This window comes from Biomphalaria glabrata, chromosome 11 (assembly GCF_947242115.1).
Source record: "Biomphalaria glabrata chromosome 11, xgBioGlab47.1, whole genome shotgun sequence".
NCBI lineage: Eukaryota > Metazoa > Mollusca > Gastropoda > Planorbidae > Biomphalaria > Biomphalaria glabrata.
The window spans coordinates 13,227,588-13,253,554 of NC_074721.1; the positions used below are offsets into that span (position 1 = coordinate 13,227,588).

The 25,967-nt window shown below is 34.0% G+C and overlaps 2 protein-coding genes across 8 annotated transcripts; one reads left to right on the forward strand and one right to left on the reverse strand.

The window, feature by feature from the left end:
* The first annotated feature begins 500 nt into the window (after positions 1-500).
* LOC106074625 (coiled-coil domain-containing protein 13-like) lies at positions 501-16,641 on the forward strand. 4 transcript variants are annotated; one of them, XM_013235433.2, is made up of 17 exons: positions 501-679; positions 2,630-2,844; positions 2,949-3,029; positions 3,160-3,265; positions 5,549-5,694; positions 5,878-6,081; positions 6,926-7,030; positions 7,397-7,534; positions 8,765-8,841; positions 8,985-9,084; positions 9,579-9,785; positions 11,085-11,179; positions 11,837-11,917; positions 12,400-12,537; positions 13,561-13,667; positions 13,804-13,918; positions 14,739-16,641. In XM_013235433.2, the coding sequence occupies exons 2-17, from the start codon at positions 2,677-2,679 to the stop codon at positions 14,896-14,898; spliced, it is 2,028 nt and encodes a 675-aa protein (XP_013090887.2). In that variant the 5' UTR covers positions 501-679; positions 2,630-2,676; the 3' UTR covers positions 14,899-16,641. The 4 variants fall into 4 exon arrangements, with proteins under 4 accessions (XP_013090887.2, XP_055859910.1, XP_013090886.2 ...); XM_056003935.1 differs by having other exon boundaries at positions 2,634-2,844; XM_013235432.2 differs by having other exon boundaries at positions 501-674.
* Positions 16,642-16,989: 348 nt separating this feature from the next.
* On the reverse strand, positions 16,990-20,015 carry LOC106074626 (uncharacterized). 4 transcript variants are annotated; one of them, XM_013235436.2, is made up of 2 exons: positions 19,881-20,015; positions 16,990-18,414 (listed from the first exon to the last, which is right to left on the reverse strand). In XM_013235436.2, exon 2 carries the CDS (start codon positions 18,341-18,343, stop codon positions 17,381-17,383), a length of 963 nt encoding a protein of 320 aa, XP_013090890.2. In that variant the 5' UTR covers positions 18,344-18,414; positions 19,881-20,015; the 3' UTR covers positions 16,990-17,380. The 4 variants fall into 4 exon arrangements, with proteins under 4 accessions (XP_013090890.2, XP_055859912.1, XP_013090891.2 ...); XM_056003937.1 differs by having other exon boundaries at positions 19,915-19,933; XM_013235437.2 differs by lacking the exon at positions 19,881-20,015 and adding an exon at positions 19,550-19,874.
* Positions 20,016-25,967: the final 5,952 nt, after the last annotated feature.

Below are 25,967 nucleotides of genomic sequence, written 5' to 3' on the forward strand. Positions count from 1 at the left end.
ATCGGTTGATCATTTGTTCGTACCCTCATCAGTGCTATCCCTTATTTCGCCACGAGTCTATCCTTTCTCTCTCAATCAAAATGTGGTCCCCTAGTGCTGCCTTTATGTGTAATAGGCAGTGTTTTTTTTGTTTGTTTGTTTGTTTTTTTATGTGGCGGTACGCACCGGTACGGCGTACAGACACCTCTTTCAATGTGGGGAAAAATATTATTTTTCTGCATTTTAACGTTTATTATTATTTTATTAGTAGTTAAAAGTTAGGCAATCCATCACTAGGTACCGCACCAATTTGTTTACAAAAAAAGCACTGGTTATAGGTAGAATCTATACAAATTTCTCTGCAGTTGTTACAGAACTACGATATTGTTTATGATTTCTCTTCTTTTTTTTTTTAAAGTCACGATGACCCTCACTTAGAAAAGGCTCCGTTTCTATTCAATCACTAAAAAAACACGAACCTAAATAAGTGATAAAATTAAATATGGCCAATCAGAGATTAAGAAATAATATGTGCAGAATCAACATTCCTTGTTATGGTTGCTATTGAAGCTTTTGAGACTTATATTCAGTCAGTGTGAATCGAAGCTTGTCATCAAATCAATATAACAGATCTATATCTTCAAATAGATTGTACTTCAATATTAAATATTATGCTTTTATGGAGCTAAAAAAAAGTAAGGTAACATTATCATACCAAGAAAGTAAAATAGTTAAGTTAAGGTAATTTTTTTTTCGCGATTTTAGCTTTATTTATAAATATTAAATGATCTCTTCGACTCTTGACTCTTGGTCTTGGTTTTTAGTCTCTAGTGACTCTAGTATCTACCTACTTTAAGTTTTAAGTTAAATTGACTTAATGAAAGTTAATGAGTGAGTAATCTAGATCTAGAGTCTATATACTTAATACACTATCTATATATCTAAATCTAGTATAGGTAAGTAAGCTACTAAGTACTATGACTATGTAATTATAATAATTATAGATCATCTAGTCATCTAGACAATTCTAGTAATAGATCTACTATCATCTACTATAATAGTATAATAGTATATTTAGTAGTACTAAGCAGTAGTGGTAGTACTACAGTTACTACGCCCAAACCCTTCTAGGCCTCTATGTTACAATGTAGTATGGACTATGGTCTAGTTTTTAGTGAGTAGTACTACAGGCAGTTACCAATGTGAATGTCTCGTTCAACTTAAATTCAAGTCATTGTCTGGCAATGTAACAATAACAATCACAATGCTCAATTGTTAGTCATAATATGTTATCAACTATGAATAATACCATAAGACATGATAAATAGACAATGTATAGTGACTAATAAGTTAAAATTAATTCTAGATTACAACAGAATTATATATATTTTTTATATCTATAATATAACTCTAGTTATAAAATTTATATAATAGTAGATCTATCTTAATTATATATAAGATAAGTAGCAGTAATATTAGAATGAATGGATCAAAAGCATATATGTTTTGAAGCTATATTATGGGCTCTATAAAGCAGGCCGTTCCAAATCAATTTAAAAGTTTATGTCAGAGAAATTATGATGTTGAAAAAAAATGGGTGGATATAGAGAGAGAGAGAAAGAGGTCAGGCTGTTTCATTTCATTTTAACAGATAATTCACGAGCCAAAAGTATGTTATGGGAAACGTTAAAATGTGGTCTGTTTATTGAACTTTAAAAAAAAGGATGGGATGTTTTGAAAATTAATTAGCAATATAAAGCATGGAAACAAATCAGTGGGCATAGCCAGTATCATGTGTAATTCTAATATATATATATACACCGTACCTGTGCGTACCGTCACAAAAATACCATCACCTTTTTCAATGTGGGGAAAAAATTATTAATTTTCTTGTATTTTAATGTTTATCATTAATTTATTAGTAGTTACAAATTATGTAATCCATCACTGAGTACCAACACCTATTTTTTTTTTTACAAAAAAAGCACTGTATATATATATATATATATATATATTATTTTAATTGTAAATAGGACTAGACTCAAAAACATATATGCAGGGGTGAAACTGTATAGAAAAACATATATATGCATGTTTATTGTATTTAATAGGACTAGTTGGGAAAAATAAGCACTTTACACATTAAAACCATCAATTGTCCTAAATTAATTATTCTTTCTAATAAGTCTTCATATTTAAAAAAAAAATTGAAATAAAAAAATGACAGTTACACTTATAGGCTACATATGTAAAAAAAAAAAAGCATGTTTGTAGATCTGTGTGCATGTATCAAATAATAAGACTCGATGTCAATTTCTTTCTTATTTGTTAAAATTATTGTTCAGGAAATACGGTTAAAAAACATCAATAACACTTATAGAAGGTAAAAAATAGTTTTTTTTCCAAAAAGCCAGAAAGTTGTAGGAACATATTTGTTTCTTTGCTATTGGGGTGAACACCTTATAATGCTTGTCCTTCTAGTGAAGGATTCACAAAGTTAATTGTTTATGGTTGTAGCAGAAAAGTGTTAATAGAATATTTACGTTATCTTATCTTAGGTAATACATTAGCTGTAGATATAATGTATTATAGCTTTAAAGTATATAGGTAGGTATTTATGATAATAAATTCTATTCTAAATTTTACTTAGAAAGATGACATTAAGTTTGAGAAAGAAAACGTGATTTCATTCTTGCAATGGATAGTGATGATCTAAAGCTACAGTTCCAGCTTCTACAAGAACAACAACAACTAAAGCTGTTAGAAAGAAGAAAACGAAAGGAAGAGGCTAATAAAAATCTCAAGTCCCAATCAAAAGAAAATATTTCCAAATCATTTGGAGTCAATGATGACTTAGGTTTAAAGGTCAGTTTTGTATAATTTTGTTTTGACGATTTATTTGTTATTTGTCTTGTTTTTGTTACTGTCAACTAAATGATATTTATTATTTCCATCTTTTTTTTTAAAAGCTTTCGAGTCCTGAACAAAAAAACACAAATGGCAGCTATATATCAGAAGAGCTAGTAAACCATTTAAATGATCAAATTCGAGTAAGATATTTTACAAATAATTTTGTATTTCTTAAATCTTTGCATTTATAAAGATAAAATGAGCTTTTGTTTGTTCTTTTCATTGATCTCTCTAACCATCTATTATTTAATTAAAATCTGAACATTCCAGCAAATCAAAGATGAAAATGGAAGACTGTACAAGCTCCTGAATGAGAAAGATTTTGAAATTCGACAAATAAAAAAGAAATCTGAAGATTTTCAAAATACTATACTAGGTAATTGTAATTTGTTTTTAATTAAATATCATTATCATCACTTGTGAAAATAGCAGTTAGCGGATTATTTGGCCACATATATTCGTATCTATTACAGACATTACTACTAAAAAAAAAAAAAATACATCCTACCCATTTCATGTGTCAATTTAGTCATGCATGTTAATCAATCACTTAAACTCTGCTAAGTCATGGGTTTTCCTGGCTGATTCAGGCAACCCATTCCATTCTCTAATGGCACTAGGGAAAAAGGAGCACTTTTATGAATTTGTTCTAGTGTATGTAATAAGAAATGTTCCATATGGTACAACTTGACTTGAAGAAATCTCAGAACAAATCAAAGAATAGATATTCTGAATAATTTAAAATACAATAAGAATAGCTCCACAAATCTAAATCACAATATAGAATCAAAGTTATATTTGTTAAGCCACACTTGTAATATTAATTAATGAAATTAGTATCTTCCCCTTTCTACTAGAATGCATCCTATGTTACAAACACCTGAACGTATGACCAAATGAGCATTGTGCGGAAGCTGGCATCCACGAAGTGGGGAGCCCGAGCAGACATGCTCCGATCCCTGTATTTAGGAGCAGTCCGATCACAGATAGACTACAGCCTACCTGTGCAAATTTATGGCGCTAGGACTGCTCTTGAACAACTCGATAAAATACAGTCCCAAGCACTAAGATTTGTCTGAGGAACCTTTAGGACAAGTCCAGTAAATGCGGCTGAAATAATGGCTAATAAAGGTCCACTAAACCTTAGGAGGGAAAGGTCAGTACTGACCTGCTATGAGCGGTATAAAAGGCTGGATGAATACCTCCCAGCTAGAAAACTAGTGGATGGTTGGAGATGCAGAAGACGTATCCAGATGCAGTCTTTTATGCATCATGCCACTAGACTATCTGATGAAGCTGGCCTCTCCACCAACAGACAAAACATTCAACGCTTTCATCCCCTTCCCCCTTGGTGTCGCCCAAGGACCCCAGACATTCGCTTGAAATTAGTAGACCCTAATGCCACTAAGCAAAGTCGCTCATCTAACGACCTCCAAATCATAGCTCTGGAGACCATTAATACCTTCAAGTCCAGTGCTATTTTTGCATACACTGACGGGTCGGCATCAATAGATTCTGGAAGAGCAGGCTATGGAGCCTACATCGACTTTCTTGGCTCTTACACAGTCAAAATCTTTGGACCATGTGGTAGTATATGCAGTTTTGATGCGGAGACCATGGCAGTCTGTGAAGCCTTAAAAGTCATTGACTCTCAACTCGGCGAGGGACATTTGAGGGCAACACAGATTGTTGTGGTCCCTGACTCAAAATCTGTACTTCAGGCTTTGCAAAGCCCCGGACCATGGCCCCCCAATATCAACACTGTCATCATGGCTTCACATAACATTAAACAACGCTATGGCACCCCTGTAATAATGCAGTGGGTACCGAGTCACATAGGTGTGACTGGCAACACAATTGCAGACTCTTTGGCCCTCCAGGGAGGGCAAATTCCACCCACTGATCAGGCTGTAAGCTTTCATCAAGCCCTGGCTATAATACAAAAAACAGAAATGGAAAAGTGGTTTGAGTGCTGGGACAAGTCCCAAAAAGCCTGTGGAATCTGGGAGCGCATGAGGCGCCCTGACAGCACTTCCCCGTGGTGGAGGCTGTCCAGGCCTGAGCAAGCTATTAAAGCACAGTGCAGGACAGGCCACTGTCCTGTTGGCTCATATTTCTTGCGGCTATGGCCAAATTTTGATTCACGGTGCCCCCGCTGCGGGGAAGAAGAGGAAACCGTACCTCATATTCTGTTTGACTGCCCCAGACTTGCTGATCTCCGTCTCGACAGGTCTGGGAAACCCAAAATTCTCGACCTGTACAGCGACATTTATGCACTTTGCAAGACAGCAGGGTTTCTGTTCAGGGCTTTTGCAAGAGAGGATTTGAGCCTCTCAAGCCCTTACTCTAATGGAGTTTGATGATGATGACTAGAATGCATCCTATGTTACTAACACCTGAACGTATGACCAAATGAGCTCTTTAATTTATTTTAGGGTAGTTATGACAAAAAGTGACATTGCTAAAAGAAAACACATGCAACTCATTGTTGTTGTCTTTTTTATTGATGTTATTCTTATCATTTTAAATAGTTTTCATTTTATTTTTATAAATTTGTGTTTTAATTGCAATTACTTGTAGTAACACCTTGTACAATTTAAGAATTACTTTTATAAAAATGTTTAAATAAGTTATTCAACTCATTAGCTTTTCTTCACAGCAACTGGTGGTGCAGTGACCAATGAAACAGCAGCTTCTAAAATTATTGAATTAAGCAAGAAAATCAGAGAGCTGACAGCAGAAAAAGAAACTGAAAAAACAAGATATAGGCAATTGCAGAAAAAGTATCAAGAACTCCAGATTGAAGTATATTCTTGAACATTATCTATAAAACATCTTTAGCCTTAAAAAGCTTTTTTTGTGTATGAATGTGGATTATAGGCCATTTATTCTCATTGAATCTTATAAAACTTTGTAGATTAAATTAGCAAAAAGCTTTCATTAATATTGTAGTAGTATTACATTTTAACATTAATCTGTTTCTACCAGCATCAAAACAATAATGTCAATTTTGAGACTGCCTCTGTGATTAGCTCCGCAAAGGGCACCCAGTCTCAACACTCAGACAATAAGGATGAGGATGTTGTGGATGTGAAAGCCCTACAAGACAGACTGAAGCAAACGGAGTCAAGGCTAACAGATTTTAGAAATCAGTGTCAATCACTGAGACAAGAGCTAAAAATAGCACAGAAGGTTGTTATTTTATAAATAATTTTAAAAATTACTGTTACTTCAGAATTGTATAAAACATAATCGATGAATGGTAGAGCACTTTTTGATCCTCATACTGAATCTTGGACAAAATGTTCTTGGAATTCAAATTACTAAGTGCACTTTGTGTTGATTAGTAGCTGACTTCTGTAGGGTTAAAATAAATGGATTTAAATTGGTATTTGTACTGAATACATAAAATCCTCATGAAGCTTAAAAAGTATAAAAATATAAAATAAAAGAACTCTTCTATGCATACAAGAGTTTGGATACCAAAGAATTAGGAATTAAAAAAAAAAAATGTATTTCATCTTTAATACTTAATATTTTATTACATAAAAAAAATTAAACCCTAGAGAATTGACTTGCATACCATACTTGCATAAAAGTAGTTTCAAATGACTGTCATGAATTGTAAAGCTAATGGTTTGAAGGTTCAAACTAGAAATATACATTGTCATTTTGTTTCAATTGAGTCAAGGTCCATTCAGACTCAATTCAAACTCAAGTTCCCTTGATAGGTATAGTCAAGCAGTTTATGCTAGAACCTCACATCCCACCTTAAGAATTATTTTTTTTTCGGCCTCTAAGTTTGACATCCAGAAATATTGTGTCATTCAGATCTCTCTATGTTTATGTATAAATATGTACAGGTATGCATATATATTTTTGCTTTATTACAATAGGTTATCCTTCATGGTCAGTTGCAAGATGTGTTCTGTTTTATTGGCTTCTATAGTTTGTTTGGTTTGGTTTGCAAAAAATATATGAGTAACAGTTTCTTTTACCATATTTTTATTTTCTAAAATAAATTTAAAACAACTAGGTGTTGAGTCAGGAGATTGGGGAAAATGTCAACTTTCAATCTCTTCTAAATGAAACCAGCAGCTGGAGGGGCAGAGCACAACAAATTATTGCCTTACAACAAAAGGTTAGTTTTTTTTATTATTTTGGTAAGTGCATAGCAGGAAGCTTTTTTTTTTAGATATTTATTTTTTCAAATCTGCAGCTTTGAAAATAGGTTAGTCCCTATCTGAAAATCAAACATAGCAACTTGTTTTAAAAAGTTTTTTTTTTTATTGTTCCTGTCAGTTCCAGCAATCTTGCTTTATTTTGACACTGGCTCAAAAATGCCTGTATTGAAGAAAAACTATATGGAGAGCTGCCTGATTTGGAAACTATAGTGCAGTGCATCTCAGCTATTTGACTAGTTATCTGAACAACCCAACTTGATAATGAAAATGCAGTAGAAGAAACACATTTTTCAAATTCTTTACCCTTAACATTTTTTCTTTAGGTGGATGAACTAAAATCGCAGCTAGACACAACTTCAACATCTAGTCCCAATAACGAGAAACTGTCAGCCAGAAAGAGAGAAGACAAATACAAAGAAGAGTTAAAAAGAATAGAGAAAGAGAGAAAAGAAGCCCAGGAAGTATTACAAGTTTTGAACTCATTAATATTTTATAATGCTCAACTTTAGGGGTTCAAGTCCTAGTAGAGGAAGGAACAATTTTTTTATAGTTAAAGATCCAAACTCTTTCAGCTCTAAACACATACCAGTCATTAGCTAAAAAAATGTAGTTGGTTATTATATTGACTAAATAATATCATCTGCTAAATTTCTTGATGTAAGTTAATGTCATTTTATATTGTGCTCTTAATCCTTAATATGTATCTTTGAAGATATACCATTAAAATAAATCTCAAAGGTATACTGGATGTTTAATGCTACAACATATAGTTCGTCCATCGTGGTTCGATGATGACCACTTTTGTCATCCAGGGGGCTGAGGGCTTTGCACTGGGGTTTTGTGCCTCCTCATGTGGCTGGTGAGACCTATGTGAACCCGAATGTTCGGCTGCACACTGGGCAGGTTATTCCAGGCAACCTTTGCGCCAGTTTTTGCAGCGCGATGATATCAAGCTCTGTCATGTGCCTCTGTCTCCCAGGTGGCTGGGTCTATGCTGAATGCCTTCAGAGAAGCTTTGAGGGTGTCCCTGAAGCGTTTTCTTTGACCACCTTGCGAGCGCTTTCTTTCCCTTAATTGGCCATACAGGAGTCGTTTAGGGATGCAGCAGTCTTTCGTTCTGCTACAACAATATACATATTGTAATCCTTTATAGACCAGAAATGGCTAAGGATATGCCTCTTTAATAGAAGAGATTCTTATTATTATAGCTTTTATATAGAGCTACTTTCATGCTTAGAGCATGTTCAGAGCGCTTTTGGTCCAATCTCATTTGTGGAGGGGAGGGGGTATCTAGGAGTTAGTTTTCCATGCTGCCTTTAGGCGCTCAGTAAACACAACTCTGCCCGAGTCAGGTGTCGAACCTCGAGCCCCCTTCTAGGTAGCCAAGCCAAGCCAATTTCAAGCGCACTTGGCCTCTCGACCACACTTCCCACAGAAGAGATGTGATGATAACTAATGAATTTATATTTTCAATAAATCTGATTTCAAGATGTTATCAAAATTTGATAATAAATCCTCAGGCTGAATTATAAATCAGAACATTTTTATTTATATACTTTTTAAAATTGATATTAAATTCATAGCAAAAAAGCATAAAACAAAAGTAAAAAAAAATTTAAAAATTAAACAGTTCTATTATTTCTCCTGAACAAATAAGCATCGGAATTAACATCGTTTCTTTTTTACCACAGAATTTAGCCTCCAAACAAAAAGTAATTGAAGCAGAAAATGAGAGTTTGAAAGAAAGACTGGATGCTGCCAAAGCTAGGTAGTAATGTATTGTTTCACTATTTTTTTTCTTTTGGACTAATTATTAAAAATTGATCATTCTAGATTGATGGAATTATTTTCATGCAATTAAATGATACAGAATTTTTTATTCTAATGTATTTTAAATGTTACATTTTTCAGAACTAAAGTTTTATCCAATGAAATCAAGACACTCAAACCTCAAATCCAGACTCTTTTAAAAAAAAGTAGAAACGATGATGAATTCATAGATGCTCTGATGGTATATATTTTTTTTATATACTAAGTTGAATAGAAACTATGATATTAGAATAAATATTTAATATATATATATATATATATATATATATATATATATATATATATATATATATATATATATATATATATATATATATATACAAAGAAGTTTCATGTACATTTGGATGAAATGTTGAGCAAAGCTAATTTGAGTCAATCTTTCATAAAATGTAATAATATTTTTTCTTTAACTTGATTACCTTTCAAAGATTAAATGTATTTATTAGACATTAGAAAAATAAAAAAAAAATGCCTGCAATTTTAGCTGTTTTTTTTTCTGCTGCTGTGACAGTTAAGAAGTAGTCCTACTTGCATCAATGTTTCTCTCCCCTATGCTTTAGATATTCATGGATTCTTTAGAACTAAACATAGCTATCATGCTGCTAAATATAGCATTAATTTTATTAATTAAAGTGAAAAGTGTGTCATTATAATGAATATTTTTTTTAATTTTAGAAACAGCAGGCCCAGATGAAACAACTGCTGGATGAACACTCCAAGCATCAGAATCAACAGCAGCAACAGCAGCAGCAGCAGCTGCAGCATATGTCCATGAAAAGCCAACAGGACAGCAACATTGTGGAGCAGCTCAAGGCCATTGCTGCTCAGAAAGAGTCTCAAGTAAAAATGTTGGAAATGGAGCTGCAGCATTTGAGAATGGCTGTAAGTTCTTCTGTTGTATCTAATTCATTTTTACAATACCTCTATCCAGCGTGTAACTTCAGGGTAAAACATTTCAAATGTTTTTTAATCTAACATTCATTACTCTATAATTTGTATAAAGGAGGTTCAGTCTTTTTTTTTAAAAGTATTTTTAGTGTTTTTCTAGACAGATACTGGTTGAGCACAAAACATTCCTCAATACTAAACAAATAACTATTTGAACACTTATTGAAATACATTTTTTACTGCCTTTGTGAAGCTGTATCTTGGCCAGTCTGAGAAATGACCCTTAGAGAGCCATGCAAAGCCATAGTAGCTTATGCAACTGTTGGTTAATCAAATGAACATGATTTCCCCCCACCTCCTCCTTTTCCACCTAACCAAAGCCATTTTTACTTGACTGTAAAATAAGTAAAAGATAACAGCCAACCTTTTTCTTTAACTCTTACCATTTCTTTTATGGTTGTACTTTGACTGACATTGGTGGTTCAGTATATAGTCACCTAGGGCAGTGCCTGAAAAAAATTACCTTGTGTTGAGAACATTAAAATTGATTTGTTTTTGTGTAAGTTTTTTAAATACCAATTATAACCTGGCTTAGATTTCTTTGTACCATTAACTAAATTAAATTTATATTAACTTCTTGTGGATCCCAATTATTCATACGTATTTCCTTTTTTTTTTATAATTGACCTTTATCCAAGTAATTTTGTTGGTAAATCCTATCATTTAATATTGAAGGAAGGTCATTACTATTCAGTTGATGATATGCCATTTGGTAGAGTTGGTTGCCATAGGAAAACAGTTCATTGCACTTAGTAAGGATGGAAGATAACCTCATAAACTTGTCACAGTCCATAACAACATTTTCCAAAGGGCCCTTTTTCCAATTGTGTACCTCTCATGACAGTCGTGATAGAAAAAAGAAAATGAGATGATCTCTTTTATATTTTGGCTTTCTGCTTTAGTCCTGTGAATGTTTTTGAATGTTTTAGGATTATAGCCATGAAAGAAAAAAATAAGTTTTGACAAATTTGTATGGGGTTGGAAATAGTTCATTATAATCATACAGCAAGATCAGAGGAGGAGAGTCTTATCTATGGTCTAGAGTCTTAAGAGATGCTATTGAATCTGGTCAATGAAAACATGTTTTTGCATTGCTTTTTTTTAAATTTGAAATTGCTTAACATCAATTGGCTGACTAAAAAATGTGTTCCTTTAATATTATATAATTATTTCTAGTGTGTTAATTTATCAGTATAAACATTTAATGAAATGCTACAAAATATTTTCTTCCAGCATGCACAACAACACAGTATCACCAACGGTGACCACCAACTGTCTGAAAATATTTCCACTGCTATCATTGAAAGTCGACCAAGTACTGGCATTCGGTAATATTACTGATCTTTGTCTTTTGGGTTAAACATTTTCAACTGTAAAATACTTAATACAGTGGAAAGTATTAATTGTTTTCTTTATTTCTGTGTTTGTGTGTTTCTGCAACGTTTCTTCTTTTTTATTTTCTCATCTCACCCAATGATTTTATAATTAAAACTTAATTGACTTGTGTCATCTTTAGCAAATGGTAGTTAAGAAACATGTTACTTTTTCTAAAAATGAAAAAAAAAAATTCACTATTAGCCAATATGATTTTCATGTAATTGTCAAATTGATTTCATAGATTAAGTTTATTACATAATTTTTTGTGGCATCTAAAAGCCAGCTGCAACCCATATATGTTGGCATATCTGATACTGGCTAAATATAAATTCTTTATTTCTTGTCTTCATCTTTCTTCAATTCTAACTTTCCATGGCAAATGTCCAAGAGTTTTCCAGCTGTTTCTTTTGAAATCTATTGCTGAAAAGTGCTATTACTGTGCAAGTAAGAGAAATTGTCTTCCTCCTTTAAACTCTTTGAATAACAAAATTGCATGCCAAAATTAATTCTTATCCAATGTGTAATAGCTTGAGATCAATTAAAGATGTTCTATTTCAATTACATATATTGATGTATAATTAAATGAGTTTCACCATTTCTTATTTTAGCCTGAAAGATGCAACTCAAACTGTTCTGACAAGTGCTCGGACGGGATCAAGAGACTCCACCAGAACAGTGTCTGCACTTGGGTAATGCATTAATACACTTCATTTTACTTTTATAGTACTGGCAGAGAATAATTTTAAAGTAGAAAAGCTAAAATGGGACATAATTGATACCTGTCACAGCACAAATACAATTTAGTGTTAAATACAAGGGAAGTAATGTAGTTCATACACAAATGTCACACAGAAGTTTATTGAAATGTATTTTCTGTTTTCATTGCTGTTTTCTTTCATTGTTAGCAATGAGTTGTGGGGGTCAAAACATGTAGAGGAACATATACATTCATACTTTATATGTATATAATGTATGTATGTACTCATATGTATATAATGTATGTATGTACTCATTTTGTTTTTCAATACAAAAAAAAAGGGTAGGCCCTAATCACTAATGCAGAATTTTTTTAAATGAAATAAATACTCATCCTTATTAACTCACAACCCATAATAATTTTTGTGGCTTTTTTTTTTCTGCTGTTATGTCCATTAAAATTGGTTTCTTTCAGTGGCCAGATAAATGCTCAGATTTCACTGGAGGAGTTAGCTGCCTTGCGCTATCAATGTCAAGAATATGAAATAATGAGTAGAGCAGTAGAAGTGGAAAAAGATAAAATGACAGAGCTAGTCAAGGTGCTTCAAGAGAGGTAACAATTATAGATGTGTCGACACTGATACACTTGCAAATGTTATACATATTTCCCTTTTTTTTTGTACTTTTAAACCGTTGAGGTGGTTATGGTTATCTTTCTATTTAAGCCTTTTGTATGTTTAAAGCATTTTTATATTGTTAATGTTTTTTTTTAAATCATTCTGTACAATTCTCACTGTACAATTAACATTTTTAAAGATTTCAAATGTTGTCATTATTATAATGTCTTAATATGTAAATATATACCGGTAACTAAATGATTATACTTTGTAGAGCTCTCTTAAAACACTATTTGTTTCATTTAAAAAGGGTTATTTTTATTACCCATACAGACAATAAAGTACATGAAGGATAATGACAAATGATTCTTGTTCCTATATCGTGTCGAAAAATTTTACTATTTGTTTTAATTCTTTCAAAGTTATTAATTTGTTCTAATCAATTTTTAGTTCTTTCGTTTTATGGCATCCATTTTTTTTCCAAAGTGCTTATATATATCAGGCTTGTCTTCAAGTTCGAATATTAGTGAGGAATGCGGTATTTCCCTTGGCTGCACAGCTCCAGCTGTGACCTACATATTTTGCCACATTCAGGGCAAGCATAACCATTGTCCGCAGATGATCAATTTAGATTTTCTTTTTGCCGTCTGCATCTGTCCTCAAGTGCATCAACACTAACAACTATATGTACTTTTTACTTCATGTTGCATTGTATTATTACATCCTGCCTTATGAACACCATTTCCATTCTAATTGAAATGTTCTTAATGTAAGCAAGAATTCTCTTCATGTGTTGAAAAATATTATTTCAAAAATGGTTCCATTACCGGTATATCGAAAACATGATGTATTGTAAATATGTTTTTAAAACCAATCAACTTTCAGCATTGTTTTGGCAAAGGTGTATCTGTGTTTGTACCAGTATAAAACGAAGAGGTGAACATCAAATAAAATATGTTTCAAATACAGTACATATAAAAGAACAATTCATAACTTTTTTAAAATCACTATGTTGACAGATTGTCAGAAGAGACCCAGAAATTAACTGATGCACAAAATGAACTTCAGGCTCAAAAAAGGTTAACAGTTGACTTGGAGAAAAAAATAGGGAAATTAATTTTAGAAGGTACCAATAATTATATTGATTCATCAACCCAAAATTAAACTTTCAGATTATCTCCCTTTTTTTCACTGTTACTAAATAAATTCAGGTGTCAGTGTTTATCTTTAACTCAGCCAAACATTTTATGATGATTTCACAGCAGGGAAGAAAAAAGGTAACACAAAGGGTGCAAACTCAGCCAGAGATTTGAGTACTGGTGATGATAGCAGAGATGAAAGTGATTTGTTTACTGATAAAGGTGAACTTCTAACAAGGTAAACAGCTCATTTTTTAACTTAAATTTTTTTTTATATACACATACAATGCTAATGGTAACAAGATTTAGACATGCACACAAAAATACAGCCCCATTCATAAACAATTAATTACTAATTTTGTTTATTTTATTCTCTGAATGAAATGGCTGCCTGGTTGAGTGGTGTGCGCTTTGTACTTTTGTTTGGTGGTCTTGATGGTCCCAGGTTTGAACCCTGCCGGCTGCCATACCCCCATTGCCCTGCAGGAGGCCTGGGCTAGGATGTAATTAACTTCAAATCTGAAGGAACATCTGAATCATGTAAAAAAAAATTTACGTATGCATTTTCTTTTATTGGCAATAATAGTTGAACTAAATTATCAGTAGCTTTATTCTATTACATGTGGGATTGTGTGGCTGAATACCATAAACCACTTGTATACTCAAATGAAGGTGCTTGAGTTTGAATCTCAACAAAGACTAAGAGTTTTAAGTTTGAGCTAAGAAATCTTTTCAGTGATGCTTCCATACTCCTTATATTGGAAAAAAGGATTGAACCAGACAGAGGCATATAGTGAGCAAAATGTGCGCCCAGGGCAAGGTACTTTATTAGCGCCCACCCACCCCATTTTCCATGAACATCACATAGAAATATAGGCTGTGTGTGGCTGCCCACTGAGGGTGGAGCCCGGGGCATCATGCCCCCCCTACCATGTCATGCCTCTGCAACCAGAGTGCACCATGCATGCTATAAGAGCATGGAATTTTAAAAAGCAATAATAATAATAATTAAATTATAATAAATTTAAAACCAACTGCTTTTACTGTTTTGTTGTCAGGTTTGAAATCCAAAGGGATGAAAATGAGACTCTGAAGGCTGCACTGAAGCGAACGATAAAAGCAAAAGAAGAAGATTTGAAAATATACAGCACGACCTTAGAAGAGACAAAAAAAGTGTTTTTACAGGCTTTACGACAGATGAAACAGACATGCTCCTGATGACAAATAAAACAGACAAATCCTGATGACAGATTAAGACCTTATGGTCAAGAAGTGATATGAAATCTTGTTTTTACTATTGGATACTTTGTTTGGCTGTGATTAACATTTCAATGATGAATTTCAAAAAAAAGTTTAGTTGAAATAAAATGTTGGTGGAAAAATGTTCATAATCTGTTTCTAACAACAAAGATTAGAATCTTTTATTCTTTTTATTGATTGTACATATGCCTATTTTACAGTCGGGGTTAGTTTTTAGTTTGCATCACTATCTGATTGATGTACATTCAAACACAAACAAATGTTGTACATTCAAACACAAACAAAACTTCAAAATTAAAATAGGTAAAAAAATTAGTTCTACAGTACCTAAAAAAAAAATAATGTTAAGAATAAACAAATTCTTTTGTTTCATGGTTACACAAATACATTGCTCCCTTTGGACAGTTAAGGACCACATTCTAGTCTGCACCAGTTTTGAACATGTTCAATCTGTTTATTCAATTTTAATAGCCATAAATCTGTGTTTACTTCTCAGTTCTCTGCCTTTCAAGTCTCTAATGTGTCACATTTTTTTAACTACTGGTATCTTGTAGACACAATATGGCCTACAAAGTGCACATGTCATCTACCATAAAATACAACTGGATTAATAAATAGCCACATTGTACTCTGTATTTTGTGTAGCACTTTCCTTGGTAACTGTTATTTTTTATTTCAATTTAAAACTACCCTATACAAATATAGTTGCACTTAATATTTAAAAGTTTGTTACTTTGGTCATAAATAAAAAATTAATTTTCATAAACTCTAGACTCTGAAAATACAGCCAAGCCAAAAGATTCTCATCGTATAGATGGTAAAAAAGATGAGCCTAACAGTGGTAGAGAACTCTCTCCATGACAGTTTACTATAATTACTGTATAATAAATATTGGTTTCTTTTGTTTATTTTTAGTTAATCATCTTAAATGTACTGGCAAGCCTCCAACTGAAAGTATTTAATTGAAATGTTTTTTTAAATGATTTAATTTACAACATATCTAACCTTAAGAGGATGGCCAATTTTTTATCTCAAATTTGAATATGATAGAGAATTCATTGGAGAAAATACAAACCAGGGACAAGAGCTTTGGGACAAATCAGATGTTTCAGCTTTAAATTAATCATAGACAGGTTCACCAGTATTAATAGTTGACTTTCAGTACCGTTTTCTGTCTTTTCATTTTCAAGTTGGAGGTTTCAGATGACTAGTCTAATATCTGAGATGTGACCGCCAGTGCCAGTTAGGAGCATTTTATTGATGGTGATAGCTGACCTACACTGAACAATTCAAATGCAGTCCTCCCTCCACTTGTTACTGACAGGTTAAAGTCAAACTGAGCAGATAGAGCTGTCAACACAATAAGTTAGTTTATCTAGGAAACGAGTCCATTCTTTTTCTAGCAAGTGATGCTAAGGCTACGAGAGTATATCTGAGTAAGCATCTAAGGCAGTCAGATAACCAACACCAAAATGGAATGTCTAGCGTTTGTTAGAACAAGTTGGCACAAAATCTAAGACTATGAGAGACTATGTTGCATGATCAACCAATGATCTCTTTATCTAAGATGCAGCTGTGTGCCCCACAAATTTATCTCTTCTAGGTACCGGGTACATTCATTCTCAATGAATATTTAACATGTACCAGTATTTAATTGAAGCATAAAGTAACAATAAAATTATTAAAATGTTTTAACAAGTATCCATGCTGTTGAATCAGGACTTTAATGTTTGTGTAGGAGTTGAGTTGACTTGTACTCATAAAACCAACTTATCTGTACTGTTTTTGCCATTTCCATTAATTTATTTCCACATCAATATCCTTAGTTTCTTAAAAGTTATTCCAATTATTGACTCAATGTAAGAAGGAAAGTTCCTCAGTCTAGACTTCTAACAAAAACAACATGTATCTGCCTATATACATATAATATGGATTCTAGCAAAAGAACTTAACCTTGTGATCATAGCCTAATGACTATTCAGTGTTGTTAGAAAAGAAAAAAAAAAGCTAATGAACTTAACATACAAATAAAAAGATAACTATACCCACTGCAAGTTTTTATCAAATGGAGTTTAATTCCTTTAATAGCATCTTTTATTTTACCATCCACATATATAATTTATATATATTTAAAATCAGCCACTGGAAGCATTTAATACATAAAAGCAAATAGCATAAGATGCATCCTTTGAGTCCTTATAAATGTACAACTCATGGCAGGTAAACTAGACAATCAGCAGCAAGTAAGGCAGTATAAACAGATGACAGCTGAGATATTAAAACAACAATAAAATTTAATTGGGTTTCATTTGGTGCTATGAGTTTTGAATAAAACTTAAGTGCTATCTGTTTTAATGAACATCTTATTTTTTAAAATGTTTCTAAGGCTAATAAGGAATTAATTTTATATAGAATTTTTAATTGTAAAATATTAGAGCTGTTAGTCATCATCAGGTGATAGTGGTGACTGACACACAGAGCCTCGGGGTAAACAAGTAATATTATGAATTTCATTCCAGTCATTCCTCTGGCATGACTTATCGCAATAGCTTGCCACCATGCATTGCTTACAGTGGAAAAACTTCCAACTGGAACTACAAGAAGAGTCTACCCACTGATCAGCATCTATTTCCTGCACTAAAATGTCTGATATAAAATTTTTACCACCTTTAGGGTACCTCTCACAATACCAGCATATATAGCGCACTCTTGGATCTACACCAGTAATGGCAGCATTATGGTGTTCATGCATATACCTAATCATAGCAAAGTAATAATTATAATACTGTTCCTTATTTAAACTCAAGGCGAGAGCATGGTCAGGTTTCTTAATATAAAAGTAAAGGCATTTTTTAAAATTAACAGCTGGCTCTATAGATTTAATATCCTTCAATATTGACAAATCCGGTTCACATTCTTTATAGCACTGGTGTACATTATCCTGTAAATAGCGAACACTGGTTTCACAAATATCTTCAATATAACAATTATCTATTATGTTGCCATCAATCACAAGCCACACATGTGGCTCATAAGAATGAGTATTGTCAGACTTTCTCTCACCAAAAACTACTTTAGATTTAATTCCAATAGTCTCAAGGCACCTGTGTATCACAAGTGAAATAAAGCCAGGGTCTCTGCTGATGTCCTCATCTTTTTGCTGGTTTAGGCTGAAGCTTAGGAGCGGGTTGATTTTAGTACTGTTGCTGCAGGAGGATGAGATAGCGAAGGGTTGCCGGGTGAAAAATGCGGACAAGGTGTGCATCTGAGACCTCACGTTGCTGGGGAAGCACTCGTGCTGAGATAGGTCAGTGCACACACTAGCTCTAATCTCCAAGGTGGAATGCACAATAGTAGTTTTGACCTGCTTTTTGATGTGCTTGATCTGTTTAATAGCTGCCATGTTTAAAGCAGTTAATCCAGTCACGAAGTAATGTAAGATTATTCAGCAGTGATCCAGTATTTCATTGATTTCTATTAAAGAAAAAATAACATCAAATAAATTTAGCTGTTCCTACAATCAATTGGAATAATTAGTCACTAAATTCCACAAGCTTAGTTTAACCTCCAGGAGGTTTTCAAGTTACCACTCTACAATAAAAAACTATTTGGCGGGCGGGGCCGCAATTACTAGGTTGGCATCCTTACCTACCTTGTGTTCCAAGTAGCCAGGGAATGGTAAAAAGTGGTGGTTTAATTTATGTATGTGTTGGTAATGGCCAGGGAATTGTAGAGACTTGTGGTTTTATTAATACTGTTGCTAACGTGTAGAATTTTAGTTTGATGTATTACCTAATTATTTAAATTACATTTATTGCAGGTCGCAAGTGGGTTTGTGTGGACATATATAATAATTTGCAGGATTGAACACATTACTCTTTTTTTTTGCTAATTAATAACCATTCTCGTATGTTTTCTATGCATTACACAGTTTAAAAAAAAATTATCTTTATCATGTTGTTGTGACGATTGTTTTAAGCTTGCATACAATATCCCACTTAAAGTTATTAGATGTCTCTTATACAGTTTTAATTGCTATTATTTGTACCACTTCTTCATTTGTTGTTGTGATGAATGTTTTAAGGTTGTGTACAATATTCCACTTATAAATTATATGGCAAATATGCAGTAGTATGCGCGGCTGGACTTGAACTCGGACTTATCATCACTTATCGATGGTCCGGGGTTCTAACCTGCCCGCTCCCATCCCCTGTCATCCTGCACAAGGTTTGGACTAGTGAGTAAATTATCTTCAACTCTGAAGGAAATCTGAAATCATAGTCTTAGGCTATGGCCTTAATAATTTTAAAATTTCAAGGAAAATAACAGACTTTAATAACAGTAAACAGAAGAACATGTTACATTGATTGATTGAACATTTACATACTCATGACATACTTATAAAGACTTATTGATACTTACATAGTATGATAGTTACATACGTTTGGTACAATTAAATTTACTTATTTAATTTATTAAGATGTCGGCAATGTATTAAAATCAAGACTTGAGCCTTGGGATTGCTGTTTCAAGTGTTTCCAATGTATGTATTTGTAAATACTACAGATTAAAAAAGAGTGAGATAGATTCTAGCACTGGTGCCACTAGCCTCTAGCAGATACAGTGAGTGACTGAGTGAGATACTCTGATACTGCCTACTGAACTCACTACTCAAACTACTGAGAATACTGAGATTAGTGAGATAGTAAAGCTTCGTGAAGTTCGTCCTAGTGACTAGTCTAGAATTCTAGATCTAAATATTTCAAATAGATCTAGATTAATCATTAAATAGATGTAGATCAAGAGAAGTTGGATCTTTAGATCTATTATCCTCTAATCTAGACTATACTAGCTAGATCTATAGGGCATAAGTATAAGCTAGATCTAAATTATATTATAAATAATATAGAATCTAGGTCTAGATCTATATGTTTACTTACGATATATTTAGATCTAGATCCTGTTGTCACCAACCTAAATATTATAATCAATCAATGCTGCCAACTTTTGCAGATTTTTCTCTAGCTAATAAGGGTAGGTTCCGCAAGGTTGTCAGATATTTTGAGTCAGAAACTGTTTTCACTAACAGAAGAAGGGGAGATTTCGAAAGCGAGTAACTGGCAAGAGGAGCTCATTAGCTATGGAAGGAAAACTCTTAATTCAAACCTCTGCTGATTAGCAGTTATAGGATTAGGGTTAGATCATGGGAAAGACTTCGGGAGTCAACCCTGAGGAAAAACCATGAGTCGGCGACATTAAAGCAAGTTTGCATCACTCGATCAGTGCTACACCGGCAATCAAATCATTAAATAAGAACAATCTGATATAAACTTTGTCACATGTAAATTATGAGTGAGTCTGGTGTGAATGTACATTTTGGTTTCTTATAGTTATAATGTTTTTTGTTTGGTGTAATGCACAAGTTGTAGGCCCCTAAGACAAATTTCCTTACGGATAACAAAGATTATTATTATTATGTTAGAAATGAACGAGTAGTCATTCTCTGGAGCTGCCAGGGTCGAGTTTCGCTAAAGAGAAACAAAATTCATCGTAGTCCCTTTAACAGTTTCCACTGAGGAATTTTCTGGTGATGTGGCAGGTCTGCAGCAGTACCGCTCTCTGACAGGCAACGAAGATGTTCCTAGGAATGTTAAGGGCCTTGAAGGTGTCTGTGAGGTCAGTTGTTATTATCCCCTCGGTTGATATAACAATGGGGTATATTGTTATTTTGGACAATTTCCATAGACGCTTAATCTCCAAGCCTAGGTTCCAATATTTTCTTTGTTTTTCTATCTCAGTTTTTCTTAAATTATGAGACAGTGGTACGGCGATATCGATAATGGTAGCGGTTTTTTCTTTTTTATCGATGAACAGCAGATCCGGGCGATTGAAATCTACCGTTTTGTCGGTCAGAATAGGCCTATCCCAGTACAGCAGATGTTCAGTAGACTCGAGAACCTCTTGCGGAGAGTATTTATAATAAGAGGGAGTGTCCTTACCGATCAATTTGTACGTCAAAGCCAGGTGTTGGTGTATTAACTTTGCAACTTGGTTATGGCGACCCAGGTAGGCTGATTCTGATAGGGCTGGACATCCTGCCATAATGTGTTCAATCGACTCGCCCACATTTCCACATTTTCGGCATTTGTCGACAACATTGAGTTTCAGGATATGCTTCTCGTAATTTTTTGTCCTGATTACTCTGTCCTGTATTGCTGTAACAAAGCCTTCTGTTTCAGGGTAGAGATGACCTGCTTTGAGCCATGTTAAGGACGCAGCCTTGTCGATGTTGTACCCATGTAATGAAGCCGGAAATTTTCCGTGGAGTGTTTTTTCTTCCCATTGGCGAATCTCATGCCCTACGTCGTCCAAACCGACATTGACATCAGCATTGTGTAGGTTCAGAGGGGTTGCATCGGAGTCGTATTTCCGTAGGAAGGAAACTAATTTGTTGCTGGAGGCGAGCAGTTTTGATCGTATTTTTAGAACTTGCATCTTACACAATTTGAGCAGGGGTTCTCAACCTGTGAGTCACGACCCCCTTGGGGGTCGATTGACGATTTGCCAGGGGTCGCCTAAGACCATCGAAAATGTGGATTGTTATTGTCTACTCTTCTATAGCTGTATGTGTGTGTGTGGGGAGGGGGTCGCGGCAGAGTGTGGGATTGTAAAAAGGGGTCGGCGAGCATAAAAGGTTGAGAACCGCTGCTGTAGAGCCAGGCTGTATATCTTTGGATCTCCTGAATTATACGTGTGTTTCGTTACTGGATAGCCTTATCGTTGACCCTGTTATATATTCTTGGATTATTTGACCCCTGTTTAGGGTGAGTTTTATTTCATATTGTATAGTTACTTTTTATTTGGATTCGAATGTATTCGTATTTTTGTATATAGATTAGAAGAATCTGTTCTTTATCTTTTTATAGGGTCTCAGTGTCAAGTTTCAGTTTCAGTGTCAGTCTTAGATTACAGGACTGAGGGCTTTCACCTCAGGTATTGGGACTGAGGCTCGAGTCTGAGATTCCAGATTGTGGGTCTCTAAATACAGACTTGTTGTAGGTGTGAAGTTGTGATTTGAACTTTGACTCTTCATCGTGATGAACATTTATCTTGGTTAGAAGATAGATCTACTTGTGTGTCACTGGTGTATGAACTTCACATGAAGTAGACGGCACCTTTGTCTTAAATTGGAGCATTGATGAGGTCAATTTTGTTTTTCTTATAAATACTATTTTAGTATTGGAATTGAAATATATTATACTATATCATATATATATATACTTGTATTCATATCATTATCATTATTCATATATCCTATCATTATATAAATATCATTGTATTAAATTCATAATTTTATTTTAATCATCATACACATCGTTTATTAGTTTATGCACAACTGGGTGTGTATGGTGTGGCTGTCGGGCTGAACTTTGGGACCAAAATATTACAAGTTATAAAGTAATGTTAATATGTAAACACATTAATAATTTCATTCATCTTAAGACCTGACAGTAGTCACAAATCGCAGGATTTTCCCGCTAAAAAATCTTTTACAAATCACAATTTTATGGAATTTTATGGAAATAGAAATGTGTAGGATAAGAATAATTGAGAGATTAAAATTACGAATTGCTGGAATCCTCTGCTAAAAGATTTCCACACTCCAGTTTGGTACAACCGATAACGCTTAAGGAGAAACATTCACAACGCCATTTACTTTGGAGAGCAAGTCACTATAGAGAACACTAACTCATATTCACGAAGATGATCTGCACCCTTCAACTCCTCCTGAATATTGATTATATATACATGCGCGTTTTCAACTTCCTAAACCTAACTCGAATCAACATTCACTCACGGAACAACAGTAGTGCCGTGGGATAATACAAGTTTGACTTACTCGAGTAGGCATTAACGTACTGAATTGATGAAATAGGCGATAGAGTTGGCCTATTATGAATATACGCCTAAGAGTGGGGGTATGTAAAGGAAGATGACTAATGTGAGCGATAAAGGCGAGGGCAATGAGTTTATCTTGTAATAATTGTTCAAATGATTGTTACTGAATCTTAAACACATTACAATTTATCAACACGGGCATGTATGGTCGTTTGGTTTAAGCTTACGCAAGTAACTAGTGGAAGAAGTTTAAGCATCTTGACACACGAACACTTGCAGGTTTCATGATTAATTAAGTTTTTGAATGAGAACACTTTTTATCCCTGATAAATTAATGTATTGCAAGAACTATTATGTTGCTCCCTTTTTAAGTTTAATAGCCTATGCTTCATTTTTTAAATTTTAAATAAGGTGGCAAGATAAAATAACCAGTGAGGAAGTGCTACGAAGAGCATGATGTCAGGACATCCGCTGTGTTATCAGTAGCAGACGCCTTAGCTGGCTTAGCCACGTTTAGAGAATGCCAGAAGATTGACTTCCACAAGTCATTCTGTATGGCGATCTAACAGAAGGCAGGAGAGCCGCTGGTCGACCAATTTTACGATAAACGGGTGTATGCAAACGCTACATGAAATTCTTCAAAATCGACACTAGCAGCTGGGGAAAAAAAGTGGCACTGGATAGATCCACATGGAGAGCGAGCATAAAGGAAGGGCCCCAGATTGCAGATGCCATACACAACAGTAGTAGAAAGAAGGGTGAAAATGCAACGCGCGTGTGACCGCAGCTCGATTGGTCATAGCCTCTATGTCTATGGTTGTAGAAAAAATTAACAAAAGGTTCCCTTGCTTGCGTTCAGTTTCCGATGCATTATCGAAACTTCATTTAATAAGAGCATAGGACAATTAATTTGAGGGCCGGAAGGTATAGTAAACACCAGGGCCGATTTTGACACTCGATCCGCCCTGGTTTCAAATATGTACATAAATTATTAATATTATAAATAACATACATAAAAACAAGGTTACAAAGACAGTTTGTGTGAAAACACATACTCAAAATTGGCCCCCTGAAGTGGTCCACACAGGCAGGTAAAAAGGCAGGTTTCAATATTTTCAGAAAGAATATCATAATGAAATTCATTTAAAGTTTTAAATCACTACAATTTTTTTTCAACAATTATTTTGTGTATGAAACTGTGTATCGAAAAATGCCGGGTACTTGAAATAAGTTAGTCCTAAAAAAAACAACACAGATCTTGTGTAAAAGACTCATCAAATAAAGTACTGTAAATGTGTAATTTCACGCGCTAGTTTCAGAGCTTTTTTTTTTTATAGCCTCTTTCGGGTTTTATACCAACTACCAGGGGCGGACTGGATGTCAAAATCAGCCCGGGCATTTCTTAACAATCCGGCCCATAAATTGTATGTCATAATGATATAAGATAATATAGGATAGATCAACTGCCTTCACGTATCCCTCAACCAATGTCAGGTACCCATTAGAGCAAGGTGGATCCCGAAATTAAAAACCACAGTATCACTTAAATTAGTATTACACTGTAAAAGTTTTTTTGAACACCAAGCTCAAAAGTGACTTATAAGATAATATTATAAGACCTCAATTTAGTGAGTGTTATAATGGCATCCTTGAGATTCTTTAGGTTCCTTACCGGCCCATTTGGGTACCGGCCCACCGGGCATTTGCCCGAATGCCCATATAGCCAGTCCGCCCCTGCCAACTACCCGTATTTTTGTGCAGATTTTTTTTCTCTATCAGGCACACTTAAATTATAGCATAATCATAGACATAAATAAATATAGACTGGCCGATTAAAGAGTTTTATGAAACGAAAATTTGTGACTTGCAATTTTGTGTAGCCTACTTTATTATACAGTATTTATGAGCAGTTATCTATTTCAGTCACACACCTATATATATTGTAAATAAGGAGGTAGTGTAGTTTTGTTTAATCTCTAAGAATGAAGATCATGCAATTTTTCATAATTCGGAAATCCGAATACAATAGATTTACATGTTTTCAAGTTACATGAAGTTACTTCCTTCGGCCAGTATATTTTTATTTATGTCTATGAGCATAATAATGTCAGTGTAATTAAAAAAAAAAAAGAGAACTGAAAAATGCAAAGATATATAAGGAAAAAAGGCACTTCCGGCCCAATTTATGATTCTACTTTTTAATCAAAGAAACGAAACGCATTAGTCCAACATTGCCCATTAGGGCCACCAATATCCACTTCGCCTAGGTCCTCCAATAATCCAAGGCCAGCCCTGTTTCTCTTTTACTTCACGAGGAACTTGTGTAGGCCTACTTTGTATGTTGTCTGTCATATGTCTTGTTTAACTTACCAGAAAGGAACTAAATTTGTTTACTTGAACTCTGCCAACGGGTGTATCCTGGTGCAGACGCCACTGCTTTGGCTATTTGTTGGGTAGAAGATTGTATATTTTCTTCGTTAATTCTGAGTATTCAAAGTTGATGCTGCCAATTGTGGAGGCTGCTGGCGATTATCGAAATTAAAGTATCTCTGTTATGATAGAAATGCCTTCTTCTCCGCATTTCTTTTGCGTTTTAATGCACGGCAGCTCAAACTAACATGTTTCATCATATTCAACTATCAGAAGCCACAAGATTCTTGTATCAGGTAGTCTAAAAAGTGAATTATAAACCTGAGTCATAGTAGAGACTTAAAGATAGACATAGAGCCATTATGCTCAACTATGAGATTGATACAAGTTTCGCAATTTTTCTTCTGAATTTGTTTTTTTTAGTCATATGTTAATGAGGATAGTATGTGATAAGAATTATACTTGAAAGAAAAAAAAGAGATCTTACAAGCTAGTTGAAAAATTTAAACAGGCCCTCACTTTACTACACTGTCACATACTGTCCTCATTAACAAAATATTAACAACAAACAAACAAAAAATTAACAAGGAATTTCGGATTAGGCCCGATCTCTAGCAATTTTTTGTTTTTGGAAATATCCAGTGAACGATTTGTCTGTGAACAATTTGTCTGTAAACGAATTGTTAGTGAACGATTTGTCGTGAACCAACTGTCGGTGAACAAGTTGTCTGTGAGCGAATAGTCCGTGAGCGATATGT